Source organism: Kogia breviceps, chromosome X (assembly GCF_026419965.1).
Source record: "Kogia breviceps isolate mKogBre1 chromosome X, mKogBre1 haplotype 1, whole genome shotgun sequence".
Classification (NCBI taxonomy): Eukaryota; Metazoa; Chordata; class Mammalia; order Artiodactyla; family Physeteridae; genus Kogia; species Kogia breviceps.
Window position 1 is genome coordinate 80,746,547 of NC_081330.1, and position 16,950 is coordinate 80,763,496.

General features: G+C 39.2%; 1 protein-coding gene across 11 annotated transcripts in view; it reads left to right on the forward strand.

Moving 5' to 3' along the window:
- Positions 1-12,424, forward strand: part of ARHGEF9 (Cdc42 guanine nucleotide exchange factor 9) — a 248,507-nt gene extending 236,083 nt beyond the window's left edge. For all 11 annotated transcript variants that reach the window (XM_059050989.2, XM_067023131.1, XM_067023133.1 and 8 more), the window contains one exon: positions 9,114-12,424. In XM_059050989.2, coding sequence (XP_058906972.1) covers positions 9,114-9,295 — 182 coding nt within the window. In that variant the 3' untranslated portion in view covers positions 9,296-12,424. The remainder of the gene's footprint in view (positions 1-9,113) is intronic.
- The last annotated feature ends 4,526 nt before the right edge of the window (positions 12,425-16,950 follow it).

Genomic DNA, 16,950 nt, shown 5'->3' on the forward strand with positions numbered 1-16,950 from the left:
CAGAAACTAATCCAACTAACAAACAACTAACAATGAACAAAATAGCAATAAGAACATACAGATCAATAATTATCTTAAATGTAAATGGATTAAATGCTCAAACAAAAAGCCATAGACTGGCTGAATTGATTCAAAAATGAAGAAGATGTGGTATATATATATATATATATATATATATATACATATATACACATATATACATACAATGGAATATTACTCAGCCATAAAAAGGAACAAAATTGGGTCATTTGTAGAGACATGGATGGACCTAGAGACTGTCATACAGAGTGAAGTACATCAGAAAGAGGAAAACAAATATCGTATCTTAAGACATATATGTGGAATCTAGAAAAATAGTACAGATGAACCAGTTTGCAAGGAAGAAATAGAGACACAGATGTAGAGAACAAATGTATGCACACCAAGCGGGGATGGGGGTTGCATGATTTGGAGAATAGGATTGACATATATACACTAATATGTATAAAATAGAAAGCTCTCAAGTACCTGCTGTATAGCAAAGGGAACTCTACTTCACTTCGCTCTGCAGTAGACACTAACATGACACTGTAAAACAACAATATCTGAATTAAAATAAAAAGACACATATATGCTGTCTACAAGAGACCCACATCAAATCTAGAGACACACACAGACTGAAATTGAGGGGATGGAAAAAGTTATTCCATGCAAATGGAAGTCAAAAGAAAGCTGCAGTTGGGCTTCCCTGTTGGCGCAGTGGTTGAGAGTCCGCCTGCCAATGCAGGGGACACGGGTTCGTGCCCCGGTCCAGGAGCATCCCACGTGCCGCGGAGCAGCTGGGCCCGTGAGCCGTGGCCGCTGAGCCTGCGCGTCCAGAGCCTGTGCTCCGCGACGGGAGAGGCCACAGTGCTGAGAGGCCCGCGTACCACGGAAAAAAAAAAAAAAAACAAAGAAAGCTGCAGTAGTGATACTCATATCAGACAAATTAGACTTTGAAATAATGATTGTTACAAGAGACAAAGAAGGACACCACATAATGAGCAAAGCATCAATCCAAGAAGAAGATATAACAATTGTAAATATTTTTGCACCCAAATAGGAGCACCTAAATATATAAGGCAAATTCTTACAGCCATAAAATGAGAAATTGACAGTAACACAATAATATTGGGGCACTTTAACACCCCATTTTCATCAATTGTCAGATCATTCAGACAGAAAATCAATAAGGAAACAAAAGCTTAAATGACACATTAGACAAATGGACTTAATTGATATATATAGAATATTCCATTTGGAAGGAGAAGATGCACATTCTTCTCAAGTGCACATAGAACATTTTCCAGGACAGATAACATGGTTTACAATACAGTAAGCCTCATTATATTTAAGAAAATTGACACTATATCAAGCCAGCACTCCAACTGCAATGTTGAGATTAGGAATCAACTACATGAAAAAAAAAACTGCAAAAAACACAAACATGTGGAGGCTAACAATATGTTACTGAACAACAAATGGATCACTGAAGAAATCAAAGAGGAAATTCAAAAATACCTAGAGACAGATGAAAATGAAAACACGATGATCCAGAACTTATGGGACACAGCAAAAGCAGTTCTAAGAGTGAAGTTTGTAGCAATGCAGTCTTACCTCAGGAACCAAGAAAAATCACACATAAACAACAAAAACTTACACCATAGGCAACTAGAGAAATAAGAACAAACAAAACCCAAACTTAGTACAAGGAAAGAAATAATAAACATCAGAACAGAAACAAATGAAATAGACATGACGAAAACAAGGGAAAAGACAGTGAAACTAAGAGCTGGTTCTTTGAAAAGATAAACAACATTGATAAACTTTAAGCCAGCCCCATCAAGATAAAAAGAGTTAGGGCTCAGATCACTAAAATTAGAAATGAAAAAGAAGTTACATCAGACAACACAGAAATACAAAGGATCATAAGAGACTACTACAAGCAACTATATGCCAATAAAATGGACAACCTAGAAGAAATGGACAAATCCTTAGAAAGGTAAAATCTCCCAAGACTGAACCAGGAAGAAATAGAAAATATGAATAGAGAAATCACAAGTACTGAAATTGAAACTTATTTTAAAAACTTCACACAAACAAAAGTCCAGCATCAGATGGCTTCACAGGCAAATTCTTTCAAACATTTAGAGAAGAGTTAACCCCTATCCTTCTCAAACTCATCCAAAATATAGCAGGGGGGACACTCCCTAACTCATTCTATGAGGCCACCATCACCCTAATACCAAAACCAGACACAGATACCACAAAAAAAGAAAATTACCGGCCAATATCACTAAAGAACATAGATGGAAAAATCCTCAACAAAATACTAACAAACCAAATCCAACAATACATTAAAAGGATCAAACACTACAATCAAGTGGGGTTTATCCCAGGGATACAAGGATTTTTCATCCCCAAATTAGTCACTGTGCTATACCACATTAACAAATTAAAAAGTATAAAAATATATGATTATCTCAATAGATGCAGAAAAGGCTTTTTACAATTCCAACACCCATTTATGATAAAAGCTGTCCAGAAGGTGGGCATAGATGGAACCTACCTCAACATAGTAAAGGCCATATACAACAAACCCACAGCTAACATCACACTCAGTGGTAAAAAGCTGAAAGCATTTCCTCTAAGATCAGGAAGAAGAAAAGGATGTCCACTCTTGCCACTTTTATTCAAGTTCTGGAAGTCCTAGCCACAGCAACCAGAGAAGAAGAATAAATGAGCAGGATCCAAACTAGAAAAGAGGTAAAACTGTCACTGTTTGCAGATGACATGGTACTATAAATTGATGATCCTGAAGATTTTACCAGAGAACTACTAGAGCATATCAATGAATTTGGTAAAATTGCAGGATACAAAATTAACACTCAGAAATCACTTGTATTTGTATACACTAACAGCAAAAATCAGAAAGAAAATAAGGAAACAATCCCATTTACCATCACATCAAAAAGAATAAAATACCTAGGAATAAACCTACCTAATGAGGCAAAAGACCTGTACTCTGAAAACTATAAGACTCTGATGAAAGAAATTGAAGGTGACACAGATGGAAAGATATACCATGTTCTTGGTTTGGAAGAATCAATACCGTCAAAATGACTATACTACCCAAGGCAATCTACAGATTCAATGCAATCCCTATTAAATTACCAATAGCATTTTTCACAGAACTAGAACAATATATATTTTTAATTTATATGGAAACAAAAGACTCTGTATAGCCAAAGTAATCCTGAGAAAGAAAAATGGAGCTGGATGTATCAGGCTTCCTGACTTCAGACTATACTACAAAGCTACAGTTATCAAAAAGACCTACTATATAGCTCAGAGAAATCTGATCAATACTCTGCAATAACCTAAATGGGAAATGAATCTGAAAAAAAATAGATACATCTGTGTGTATAACTGAATCACTCTGCTGTACACCCGAAACTAACACAAAAATGTTAATCAACTCCAATATAAAACAAAAATTTAAAAAATCATTTCCAAAAATGTATGGTAGTGGCACAAAACCAGAAATATAGGTCAGTGGAAGAGAATAGAAAACCCAGTAATAAACCCATGCACCTATGGTCAATTAATCTATGACAAAGGAGGCAAGGAAATACAGTGGACAAAAGACAGTCTCTTCAATGAATGGTGCTGGGAAAACTGGACAGCTACATGTACAAGAATGAAACTAGGACATTCTCTAACACCACACACAAAAATAAACTCAAAGTGGATTGATGACCTAAATGTAAGAACAGATACTATAAAACTCTTTGAGGAAAACATAGGCACAACATTCTTTGACATAAGTTCCAGCAATATCTTTTTGGATCCACCTCCTAGAGTACTAAAAATAAAAACAAAAATAAACAAATGGGGCCTAATTAAACTTAAAAGCTTTTGCACAGCAAGGGAAACCATAAAAAAAGACAACCCACAGAATGGGAGAAAATATTTGCAAACGAAGCAACTGACAAGGGATTAATCTCCAAATATACAAACAGCTCATGCAGCTCAATATCAAACAAATAAAAATAAACAAACAACCCAATCAAAAAGTGGGCAGAAGATCTAATAGATATTCCTCCAAAGAAGACATATAGATGGCCAAAATCACATGAAAAGATGCTCAACATTGCTAATTATTAGAAAAATGCAAATCAGAACTACAATGAGGTATCAACACAGACCAGTCAGAATGGCCATCATCATAAAGTCTAAAAACAAATGCTGGAGAGGGTGTGGAGTAAAGGGAACCCTCCCACACTGTTGATAGGAATGTAAATTGGTACAGCCACTATGGAGAACAGTATGGATGTTCTTTAAAAAACTAAAAATAGAGCTACCATATGATCCAGCAATCCCTCTCCTTGGCATATATCCAGAGAAAACCATAAATCAAAAAGATACATGAAGCAGGGGCTTCCCTGGTGGTGCAGTTGTTGAGAGTCCGCCTGCTGATGCAGGGGACGTGGGGTCGTGCCCTGGTCTGGGAGGATCCCACATGCCATGGAGCGGCTGGGCCCATGAGCCATGGCCACTGGGCCTGCGTGTCCAGAGCCTGTGTTCTGCAACAGGAGAGGCCGCAACGGTGAGAGGCCCGCATACCACACACAAAAAAAGGTACATGAAGCACCGAGCTGATCTCCCTGTGCTATTCAGCTGCTTCCCACTAGCTATCTATTTTACATTTGTTAGTAGGGAGGTGGGGGGGAGATGAAAGAGGGAGGAGATATGGGGATATATGTTTACATATAGCTGATTCACTTTGTTATAAAGCTGAAACTAACACACCATTGTAAAGCAGTTATACTCCAATAAAGATGTTAAAAAAAAGAAACATTCACCCCAATGTTCATCGCAGTGCTATTTACAATAGCCAGGACATGGAAGTAACCTAAATGTTCATCAATGGATGAATGGATAAAGAAGATGTGGTACATATATACAATGGGATATTACTCAGCCATAAAAAAGAACAAAATAATGCTATTTGCAGCTACATGGATGGACCTAGTGATTGTCATACTGAGTGAAGTAAGTCAGACAGAGTAAGTCATATATCATATGGTATTGCTTATATGTGTAATTTAAAAAATGGTACAAATGAACTTATTTACAAAACAAAAATAGAGTCACAGATATGGAAAACAAACGTATGGTTACCAAAGTGGAAAGGGAGAGAGGGATAAATTGGGAGATTGGGATTGACATATACACACTACTATATATAAAATAACTAATAAGAATCTACTGTATAGTACAGGGAACTCTGCTCAATACTCTGTAATGACCTTTATGGGAAAAGAGCAGATATATGTATATGTTTAACTGATTCACTTTGCTATACAGCAGAAACTAACACAATATTGTAAATCAACTATATTCCAATAAAAAATTTTAAAAATAAGCAAAAGACCTAAGTAGACATTTTCCAAAGAAAATATTCCAACAGCCAACAGGTACACGAAAAGTACCTCAGCATCATTAATCATCAGGAAATGCAAATCATAATCACAGTGAGATATTACCTCACACCTTTCAGAAAGGCTGTTATCAAAAGACAAGTTCTGGCAAGTGCTGGGAAGGATGTAGAGAAAAGAGACCCTTTTATACTGTTGGTGGGAATGTATGTTGGTATAGCTGCTATGGAAAACAGTATGGAGGTTCATAAAAAAATTAAAAATAGAGCTACCATATAATTCAATTCCAGTTCTGGGTATATATCTAAAGAAAAGAAATAACTATCTTGAAGAGATATTTGTACCCCATATTTGTTACTGCATTATTCATAATAGCCAAGACATAGAAACAACCTAAGTGTCCTTTGACAGATAAATGGATAAAATAAATATATACAAACACACACACACACACACACACACACACACACACACACACACAATGGAATATTATTCAGCTGTAGAAAGAAGGAAATCTTGTCTTTTCCACATCATGGACTAACCTGGAAGGCATTATGCTAAATGAAATAATTCAGACAAAGAAAGACAAATACTGTATGATATCATGTACATGGGGAATCTAATAAAATTGAACTTGTAGAAACAGAAGAGATTGGTGTTTGCCACCCACGAGGGGTGTTGGGTAGGGGAAATTAGGTGAATGTGGTCAAAAGGTACAAACTTTCAGTTATAAAATAAATTAGGTTGAGGAAGTAACCTACAGCATGAAGACTAAAGTTAGCAAAACTGTATTGTATATTTGAAAGTTGCTAAGAGAGTAGATCGTAAAAATTCTCATCAAAAGAAAAAACGTGTAACTATGTGAAGTAATGGATGTTAAGTGATCTTAATGTGCTTATCTTTTTGCAGTATATACATATATCAAATCATTATCTTGTACACCTTAATCTTATACAATGTAGTATGTCTATTATGTCTCAAATTAGGGAAAATACAAAATCTGAGCAGACAAATAACAAGTCAGAAGGTTGAATCAGTAGTCAAACCTCCCAACAAAGAAAAGCCCAGGAACAGATAGATGGTTTCACTGGTGAATTCCATGAAACATTTATAAAACAATTAACACCAGTCCTTCTCAAACTAGTCAAAAACCTAAAAGGAACACTCTCAAACTCATTCTATGAGGCTAGCATTACCCCAATACCAAAGCTGGATAAAGATGCTACTAGATATCCTTGATGAATATAGATGTAAAAAATTCTCAACAAAATAATAGCAAACCAAATTCAACAGCACATAAAAGGATCATGCATCATCATCAAGTGAGATTCATCTCTAGGATGCAAGCATGGTCTACATATGCAAATCAATAAATGTGACACACCACATTTATAGAATGAAAGATAAAAATCACTTGATCACCTCAATAGATGCAGAAAAACATTTTACAAAATTCAACATCTTTCATGATAAAAATTCTCAATCAATTGGGTATACAAAGAATACTCAATAAATTGAGTATACAAAGAACATATATCAATATAATCAATGCCTTTTATGACAAGCTCACCACTAATAACATAATACTCAGAGGTGAATGTTTGAAAGCTTTTTCTCTAAGTTCAGGAATAAGACAAGGATTCCAAACCTCACCACTCCTATTCAGCATAGCTCTTGAAGTCCTAGCCAGAGCAGTCAGGCAATAAAATCAATTAAAGTCAGAAAGGGAGAAGTCAAACTGTCTCTGTTTACAGATGATATGATTTCATACATAGAAAACTCTAAAGACTATCCCAAGAAATAATATTAGAATAATAAAGGAATTCAGTAATGTTTCAGGATACAAAATCACTGTACAGAAATCAGTTGTGTTTCACTAACAACAAACATCCAAAAGATAAATTAAGGACACAATCCCCTTTGCAATAGCACAAAATAGTAAAATACTTTGGAATAGGTTTAGCCAAGAAGGTTAAAGATCTGCGCATTGAAATCTATTAGACATTTATGAAAGAAATTGAAGAAGACACAAATAAATGGAAAGATATCCCATATTCATGGATGATAAGAATTAATATTGTGAAAATGTCCTTACTATACAAAACCATCTGTATATTTGCTGTAATCCTTATCTCAAATTCCATGGCATGTTTGATAGAAGGAGAGAAAACACTCCTAAAATTCATATGGAACTACATAAGATCCCAATTTACCAAAGCAATTCTGTTAAAGAAGAACAAAGCTGGGGCAATTATACATCCCAATTTCAAACTATATTACAAAGCTATAGTAATCAAAAAAGTATGGTGCTAGCATAAAAAACAGCATATAGATCAATGGAACAGAATCAAGAGCCCAATTATAAACCCACACTTATGATCAAGTAATATTTGTCAGGAGGCCAAGAATATTCAGTGGGTGAAAGATAGTCTCTTTTATTAATGGTATTGGGAAAATTGGATGTTTACATGCAAAGGACTGTATTGGACCCCTATATTACACCACTCACAAAAATTAACTCAAAACGGATTAAAGACTTAAATGTAAGACCCACACCTATAAAACTCCTAGAAGAAAACAGGGAAAATACTCCTCAACATTCATCTTGGCAATGAGTTTTTTAATATGACACCTAAAGCACAAGCCAGAGAAACAAAAATAAGCAAGTGGGACTACATCAAACTAGAAAGCTTCTGCACAGCAAAAGACAATCAACAAAATGAAAAGGCTACCTATGCAATGGGAGAACCTTTTTATAAACCAGACACCCAATAAAGATACACACACACACACACACACACACACACACACACACACACACACACATATACCCACTGTGGAATACTATTCAACCATTAAAAAGGAAATCATGCCATTTATGGATATATGGATGGTCTTTAGGGAGTTATGCTGTGTGAAATGTCAGACAAAAAATATAAATACAATATGTCATTTATATATGCAATCTGAAAAAGACAAAATTATAGAAACAGAAAGGAGATTGCTGGTTGCCAGGGGTTGGGGTTGGGGAAAGTGGGGTGATGTTGGTCAAAGGGCACAAACTCCTAGTTATATGATGAAATAGTTTTGGAAATATAATTTACAGTATGGTTAATATAGTTAACAATATTGTATACTTAAGGTAATTGTGTGAGGTGATGGATGTGCTAACTAACCATATTGTAATTATTTCACAATATATATGTATAATGAATCATCACATTGCATACCTTACACTTACACAATATTGTCAGTTACATCTCAATAAAACTGGAAAACAATAAGAAGAACGAAAACAAAACAACAAAATACTGGCTGTTAGAAAAGAAGTGGTTCCTTCCCACCTAAGTGTGAATGTCTTAACATGTTATATGATGGCTTAATATGATACTACTTACAGGGTAATGGGGTCAAGTCGTCAAACAAAGGCAAACAGAGAAGCTATAATGTTGAAATTTCAGACACTGACCAACAGATGAGAAAAGTATTTGGGAGCAGCAGAGAGATCATCCTTGCATTCTGAATCATATGCTGTGTGCCTCAGCCTATTCTGTTCTGAATGGAGATAAGGATTAAAAGTGGGCACTAGGTGCTTTGAGAAGCCCCTTGCTACTTAATTTATACCATTTCCCTTTGATCTTCCATCTACTCTAGGTGTCACCTCTGCTCGCTCAGTTCCTCCTTCCTACCCACCACCGCAGGACCCGTTAAACCAGGGCCAGTACCTGGTCCCTGATGGCATCGCTCAGTCGCAGGTCTTTGAGTTCACCGAACCCAAGCGCAGCCAGTCACCATTCTGGCAAAACTTCAGCAGGTTAACCCCCTTCAAAAAATAATACCAACAGGGAGGCAGATAATTTTAAAATAAAGTAAATATAATTATATTTATAGATGGACCTTTTTTCGGAGAAGCACTGTTGAAATTTATATATATATATATATATATATATATATATATATACATATATATATATATATATACATACACACACACAGGCATACACACACACATGCACACACGCACACAGGACCTTGAGTGTACACACACACACACACACACACACACACACACACACACACGCAGAAGGACCAAAAATGTTTTCTGTTGTTTGGGGAAAGTAAAATCTGTAATTGGTAGGAAGAAGTACCAATGAATTCCAACCACATGATCCCTTCTTAAAAAGTTTTCCATTCTTACCCTGTCCCCCTCCCCTTTACTTTCAGAAAATGACATTTCTATTTGTTCCTTTTCTTGTTGAGATAATCTTTTTGCTCTCCTGTGATTGATTCATTGACTTGTCATTATTAACATAGATGTGTTTGTATTGTTTTTTAGTTTCCTGATGATACTGATGCTGATGACTTTTGAATTTAATTTGATGTGGTGGAGTTTGGGAGTTTTGAATTTCCTTTTTTCCTTTTACTTTTCACTGGGTAAAGGGAGGATCCCCTTCCTCCGCTCCCTCAACTGATCATCTGCGAATGTTTCTGCAGCCCTGCAGTTGCCCCAAATAGCCTTTTCCCTGCATCTTCTGTCCTCAGTCATGCCAGTCTGGACATGCTCTGTTGTGCCCTGTGACATAACTGCTCAATATTTCTATTGCTTTCACTGTGTTTTAGGTGTTGTAGAGGGTTCGAAACTAAACAGAAGCAAGGGAATGTCAGAGTAATGATGCTGGAGAGGACTTCTGTTCAGGGAGCATTCTGCATTTGGGCTATTTCTTCTGCTAGCACTGGGGGTTTCCATGTTGCAGCACTGCTGGGTCATGCCAGTTTTGTATCTGGGGTTTAGTTTGGGTCAGTTTTTCTCTTCTTCATGCCACTTTGGTTATGGTGTTTCTTCTTGGCTTGTCCCTCCCCTAACCTAAAAAATCTGAACTAGAAGAGGCTGAGACTCTGCCTCCTGGAGGAGGGATTCAACTGCCTCCAATACCAAGTAGGTTTAGAGTAGGACTCCCCACTGCAATCAGGGGCCTGGTTGTACCTGCTTCCCATTGGCAGATTGTTTAGGCAGCATTGCTGGAGTCTGTGAGAGATCAAGACAGAGCCCACCTGACCAAGATCATCAACTGTATTCAAATTATTGACATGGACAGAATCAAAGGCTGATAGTAACCTCTTATAGGAAAGAACAAAGATGGGCATGGAAAGAGACAACCTCAGCCCAAGATATGTACTTACAGTACCTAACGTATGTGAAACTTCCCCCATTGTTAGCCGATTGCATGGATAATATTCCATGGCTCCTTCCTTCCCCTCTTCCTGTCTTCCTTCTTTCTCCTGCTCTCCCCTGCACAGGAGGGTTGCTGGTATGAGCATAGTTAAAGCACTTCTGGCACTCAAAGACTGCCCTGTATCCAACATTCTCCCATCCCACAACATGTGAAGTAAGCAAGTGAGGAGCCTAGGGGACTTTTCCCTGTGGAGAAAGGATCTGAGGCAGAGATGCTACCCTCAGGCTCATATTTGGTAGGCTTTACACTTAGGAAAAACTAACTTTCCACACAAAGAGACAGACTCCCAATGGGTACTCCCTATTCCTCCTCTCCACATAGCCCCTCAGGTAGATAGGCCTTGAACAGCAAGGAGAATGGAGTAGTACAAAGGAGTAAGGATGGGCCCTACTATGGAGAGCCATCCTAGTGAGGAATCTGGAGATTGTGAGTCTATCCTGGACCCTGTGGGAGAAGACTTCATCATGAAAGGACATCAGCTTAATGAGCAGCAGCCATGGCTGCATGGGACACAGCATAGCTGACTTGATTGCTGCTCTTATGCCTCCTGACCCAGACCAGGCCCTGCCAAGCCTTGGAATTTTTCCTCTATGGGAATTAAATTACAAGCTGTTTAAGCTCCCATTCCACCAAACCCAAATGAGACTTGAGGAGTAAGCCAAGGATAAGTGTGAGCTGGGCAGAGGGCCAGGGCTCGGGACTGGCCACAACTGCTCAGCACCTGACCCAGCTACTTAAGCCCACTTGACAAGGAACCTGGTATCCAGTGCCTAAGCTAAAATGGCTTTCCTGGCAAACAATGTCTGGCTGTGTAGGCCTCCCTTGAGTGTACATTATTTTCCTACTTTCAATTCCTTCCCACTAGGCTTGGCCTTGACTTGTTTCTCCAGGGCCTTGGGGCACACCAAGAGGGGCTGCATGGACAGGTCCCTGGACCTACAACTTCTCTTGGATAAGTTGCCCCACACTCCCACTTCCTACTCCCCTGGGACTGTGCCCAGAGCTCCAGGATCAGGGATTATCACCTCTTTCCACCCACCTCTCATCCATCCAACCCACTGGCCTCATCAGATGCCAATAACTTATGAAAACGACAAGAAATCTGTTCACCATTGCTTGGAATATTCCCCCAGTCTATGTTAGAAAAGCAGACCAGTGGCCAAGAGCCCCAAGGGGAACCCCATTACCTGGGCTCAGGATCCAAGCCTATTCTGTGTTCCCACAGTAATGCTATCCCCAAGAACTCTGTAAATCTCTGTTTCTGCATGGCCCAGAGATCCCCTTTCCTCAACTCAATGAGGCCTGGATTTGCTCAAAAATGCTTTGGTAATATATTCTATGGGCCCTCTTGTGGGATGGTCCTAACCCAGAAATCCACCTCCTCTTTCTCTCTCTCCCTCTCATCCCTTATATGTGTATATCTCTAAAGGATTTATAAGGACAGCAACAAGAGAGTTCTAACAATTCTAGTGTGAAGCCAAGTAGTGATCTTTTAGTGCTTTGGGGATGGGGTGGGCTGGGGTGGATGGATGGGCAACAGTGATTTTGATTACCCCTGCTGCTCTGCACTTGCCAATTTATTATTTCATTTCTTCTATCTGATTGTTTGACCCTGTCAAACAAGTGTCAAAGTTGTGTGTTTAAAAAAATGTTTAACAAAAATATGATGTTGTAATGACACAAAGCCTTATGAAAATATTTATGGAGTTCAATAAAAGAAGTAAAAAGACACCTCCAGGCATAGCTCTCATGCCATTTTGTGTGTGTGTTTGTGTGTGTGTTTTGCCAATTGCGAAATAAAGGGAATTTGCCTGGCAGGGGCAGCTTACACCAGCCTAGTCTTGGCCTGCCAGCCCTGCTGTTCTATTACCAGGCTTGCCATGGTCTGTCTGTGGCCTTCCATGTCTTTTCTGGAAGAGTGGGTCACAAGAATCAAGTTTGATCATGTAATCAGGGGTGCTTCAAATGTCTTCATGGATGGGACTGTCCTTTATGTCACTTGGCTCTTTCACAGGACTTGAAGGCCCATTCCTGACCTTGCTCCTTTTCCTTGCAGCTATAAGTCCAGTACCTGCCCTGTGTATTCTCACATGAGATTAAAAGCTGCTATTTGGACCTAACCAGAATCCATATCATTTAGGAATCCCCCACCTCCAGTTCTTTCCTAATGTTTCCATCCTGTCTCCTCAGAGGTAGACATATTATTTATCCGTCCCCCAAAGTGGATGGAGTGACCATACTGTTTCTTTCATCATGGTGTCTCCTGCACATACATGCTCCTTGCTGCCCACAGGCTCCCATGTGGTGTCTTATGCTGCCCATTAGAGACACAATAGTTTGTATGTTCTGATACTACTTAACCTGCCTTTCTCCAGAAGAAATAAACACTGACCCTAATAAAATGCTTATTCTTCAACTGTCTCCCAATCTCCTTCAAATTGATCTCAGAGTTGCTTTCTCTCAGAGAGTTCCTGGGTGCAGCATGGGTTGAGGGGGTTTTGGAGCAAGAATATGGAATGGGTTGGTACTAGCACATGAATGTGTCACTCTATAATCTCCTTGAGAGCCCTGTATCTTAAGTTTTCTAATCTAGGCTTCCAACAGGTGACTACAACCATAGGTCCTTTTGTCTCTAGTACCAGGAGCAAGGAGGAGGAGGCCTAAGGTCTCTGCTGTGAGATTTGGCTTACTTCAGTGTTTCAGTCACAGAAACCACCACTCTGCTGCTTGGCCCACTTAATTTTTGGAGCTTTGTGATTTCCTTATTTATGATGACCTGCTTACCCCTGGCTCCCAGAGACTTCTGTCCTGAATAGGATACGGGACTGGTAAGGTAGATCTTGCTTGCATGGGCCTTTACCTACCAGGCCCAAGATAACAAAATGACACCTCAGCATTCCACCAAGTCCAACCACCTGTAGGGCAACAGTTCAGCCTGGCCATAGGTAGATTAGACCATCTGGGTTTGTAACACAGTTAGAGGGGGTGTTGGGAGGTAAAATTCATGTTCCCTGGAAGCACTCTATTCTGATTCCATCTCTCTCATTTCTCTCGTGAACTGTGACTTACTTATCCAGTAGGCCATGAGTGTCACATGGACACTGTTTTCTCATATAGTTGGGGAAGAGGAAAAAAGGAATGGTACATGGCCATAGAGTGGCCCTGTGTTCTTCAGAAGCCTCTATTACTTCTGTTTAGCTCACCAGTGCATCATTTAAAGCAGATTTTTAGGCAAGTTTATGTCCATCTCCACAACAACCATGCTGTCAACCAGCTGAATTAGATTCAACTTGCATATCCTGAATATGTAATCTGGGCCAGGTACACAAGAATTATCAAGATGACTAAAATAAAATATCTACAGTCACTCAGAATTTAGTGAGAGCATATAAGCATGGACCATAATAAGGATGGATATGGGCCTGGAAGCATGCAAAAAGTGGAGTGGTTACATGTGATTGAGGAAGATCTTTGCAGTCAGGATAAGTTTAGTTGTGCAACAGTAACAGATATTTCCCCAAATCTTAATGGCCTTAACATACAAGAGTTTATTTCTTGCTCATACAAATCCTGCTGCGAGTCCAGGTGACTCTCTGGGGCAGCTATCACCCATGTGATAGTACACGATCTGGGCTGCTTCTGCCTTACTACACCTCCATCTCAAGACATATTTCCATAATCACCACAGCTGGAAAGAGAGCCCTAGGTTGTTTCTCACAGTTAAATTCTCTAGCCAGAACTGATCACATGGCTTCATCCAACTTCAAGGGAACAAAACTAAAAGTCCTATGAACTCAGAGGGCAGGATAACTAGATGGATGAACATTAGAAATCTCTACCAAAGAAGGAAATGTTTGAACTAAGTCTCAGAAAGACAGGGAAATTTCTACCATGTTAAGGTTAGAGCAATTGTGAAGTTAAGGGGAACAGTTCACACAAGACAACCCTCCCTTCTGACACCAACTGAAAGTCCAGGGTTCCCAAATAACACACTTAGCTTCGATAATCCACCAGCAAGACTCACAGGGCAGAGTATAAGAAAGTACCAAACAGGGAGCTTCAGTTTTCCTATCCCTGTGGAGTCAAGACAATGTTACTTTTCAGCATAAATATGTGACAATATTCATGGAGTATTGCCAACCAGGACAGCACACCAAGCTTCTAAAGATTTTGTTGGGGCTCCATCACTGCCCCTCTGGCTGATCCCTGTCTCCAGTCTTCTCAGAAGATGAGCTGATACCAGGTAACTCAGAGCCCCCACCCTAAATCACATTGTTGATGTGGCCAAAAATCCTAGCCTAAATAACATTGTTAGACTATCAGTTGACGCAAGGCCCCCAGGCAAACAACAATACTCCTATCAGACATGACATTTCAAGGGCTAAGAGCTTACATCCCAGAAGCTGAGGGCAAAGGTCAGACCTGTCTTTGGGCTAGGATAAATTCTTTACTACACACACGTGCAAAAGGCATGGGGCAGGGACTGGAAGAGGAATAGAGGGTATGCCAAGTGGAGGGAATAGCACAACTAAAATCCTGGTAGATGAGGTCAGAGTCTCTGTATATAACATTGTATTCATTTGTTTATTAATCCAACAAATATTTACTTGCATGCCAGAGGTGAACAAATTACATAGTGTTCCTATCTGCATGGTACTTATGGAGTGGTAAATCATACTCAAGTACAGATTCCTTTGTAAGTATGTATTCCTAGGGAGGGAGATGAGAGCTTCCAAGCTCTGGTAGCAAACCAACCACAAGTATAGCTTCAGCGAGACACCTCCTAGCAGTCCAGCTTCCTGGTCACCAGATTCCATGCTCTGTGTCTCCTGTTCAGCCTTAGCTAAGGCAGTCCACACTTATTTCCAACCCCATACCTATAGGTATATGTACTGTCCCCATTTCATAGGTTAAACAACATGATCAACTGAAAATCCTTTTCATTATTAATAAATACTAGCTAGCACTTATAGAGCACTTGCTAATATGCTAAGCTTTGTGATAGGTTCTCACCATAATCCTAAGGGGTAGGTATAAATATTTTCCCTATTTTATTGATCAGGGTCACAGAGTTAGCACATGAGCTGGGCTTAAAACTCAGACTTGCCCCACCTGAGGTTCTTACAGCGCCGTGTCATCCATTACTGCAGCAACATGGCAATAGATCAGACACTCAAGAACTGTTGAATATATTAGAACTGAGGATAATATTGATAAGGATGCAAGCTAACATGTTGTAGCAGATGCTGTTGGTGTTCCATCCATGTCCCTTACCATTTCCTTACACATCAACCTGACTTTCAATATCCAGCACCTGTGTCTTTGTTGGAAGGCTGCCCTCAGGCTGATGGAGCCCACTTTGTCCAGAATATAGAAGGCCAGAATTACCTGGGAATTACTGTCTTCCCTGCCCTGGGAATAGCCCTTAACCAATGACTGATGGGGGAAGGGTATAAATGTCTTGGTTCCCTTGCTCCTCAGGGATGATAATTGAAAATTTTATTTGACACTTTTCCCCAGAGTTTCCCCTGGGATTAAGCTTCAGTTGCCCACTGTAGCAGCTGGTTTAATAACACACCCCATATTTGCTGCCTTCACCTCCCTGCATCACTTCCCTAATCTCCTCATATCAGGGGATATGCTTCTTGGGGAGATTCAGCTAATACACATGAATTAGTGCGCACTGTGTATCATGTGAAGTGCTACCATTCTCACTGAAGCATTGGTGATTTTATGAGTTAGGAATTGTGTCTGGCTGTATAAAACAGGAACCCTCAAAGCATCTCCTTCTTGCATCAGACTCAGTAAGAGACAAATATCTAGGGGAAAAAAAGAAATGGTGGCACTTCAGGCAGGACTTGAGAGAGTGACATAGCATGAGGAAGTTTTTCTTGGTACCCCAGAAATCCCATTAGGGAAATGGTGGTGTTGGAAGAGCAATGAAGTAAAATTATTTTCAAATTGCAGGTCAAGAAATCAGTTTAGTTGAACATGACCAGCATTTTAAAAAATGAAATAATAGAATGGAATAGAATAGAATAGAATAGAATAGAATAGAATAGAATAGAATAGAATAGAATAGGAGTATTGTAGATAGAAAATGTATGTAAGTGTTTTGAATTTGAAAGGTATGTATACTGGGATGCAATATTAAAGGTATTAAATATTAAAGGTAGGTTGTCAATATTAAAGGTAGGTTGTCACAAAGAATGTTCCAGAAACACCGGTATGGAGCCAGACTGCCTGCGTTCAAATCA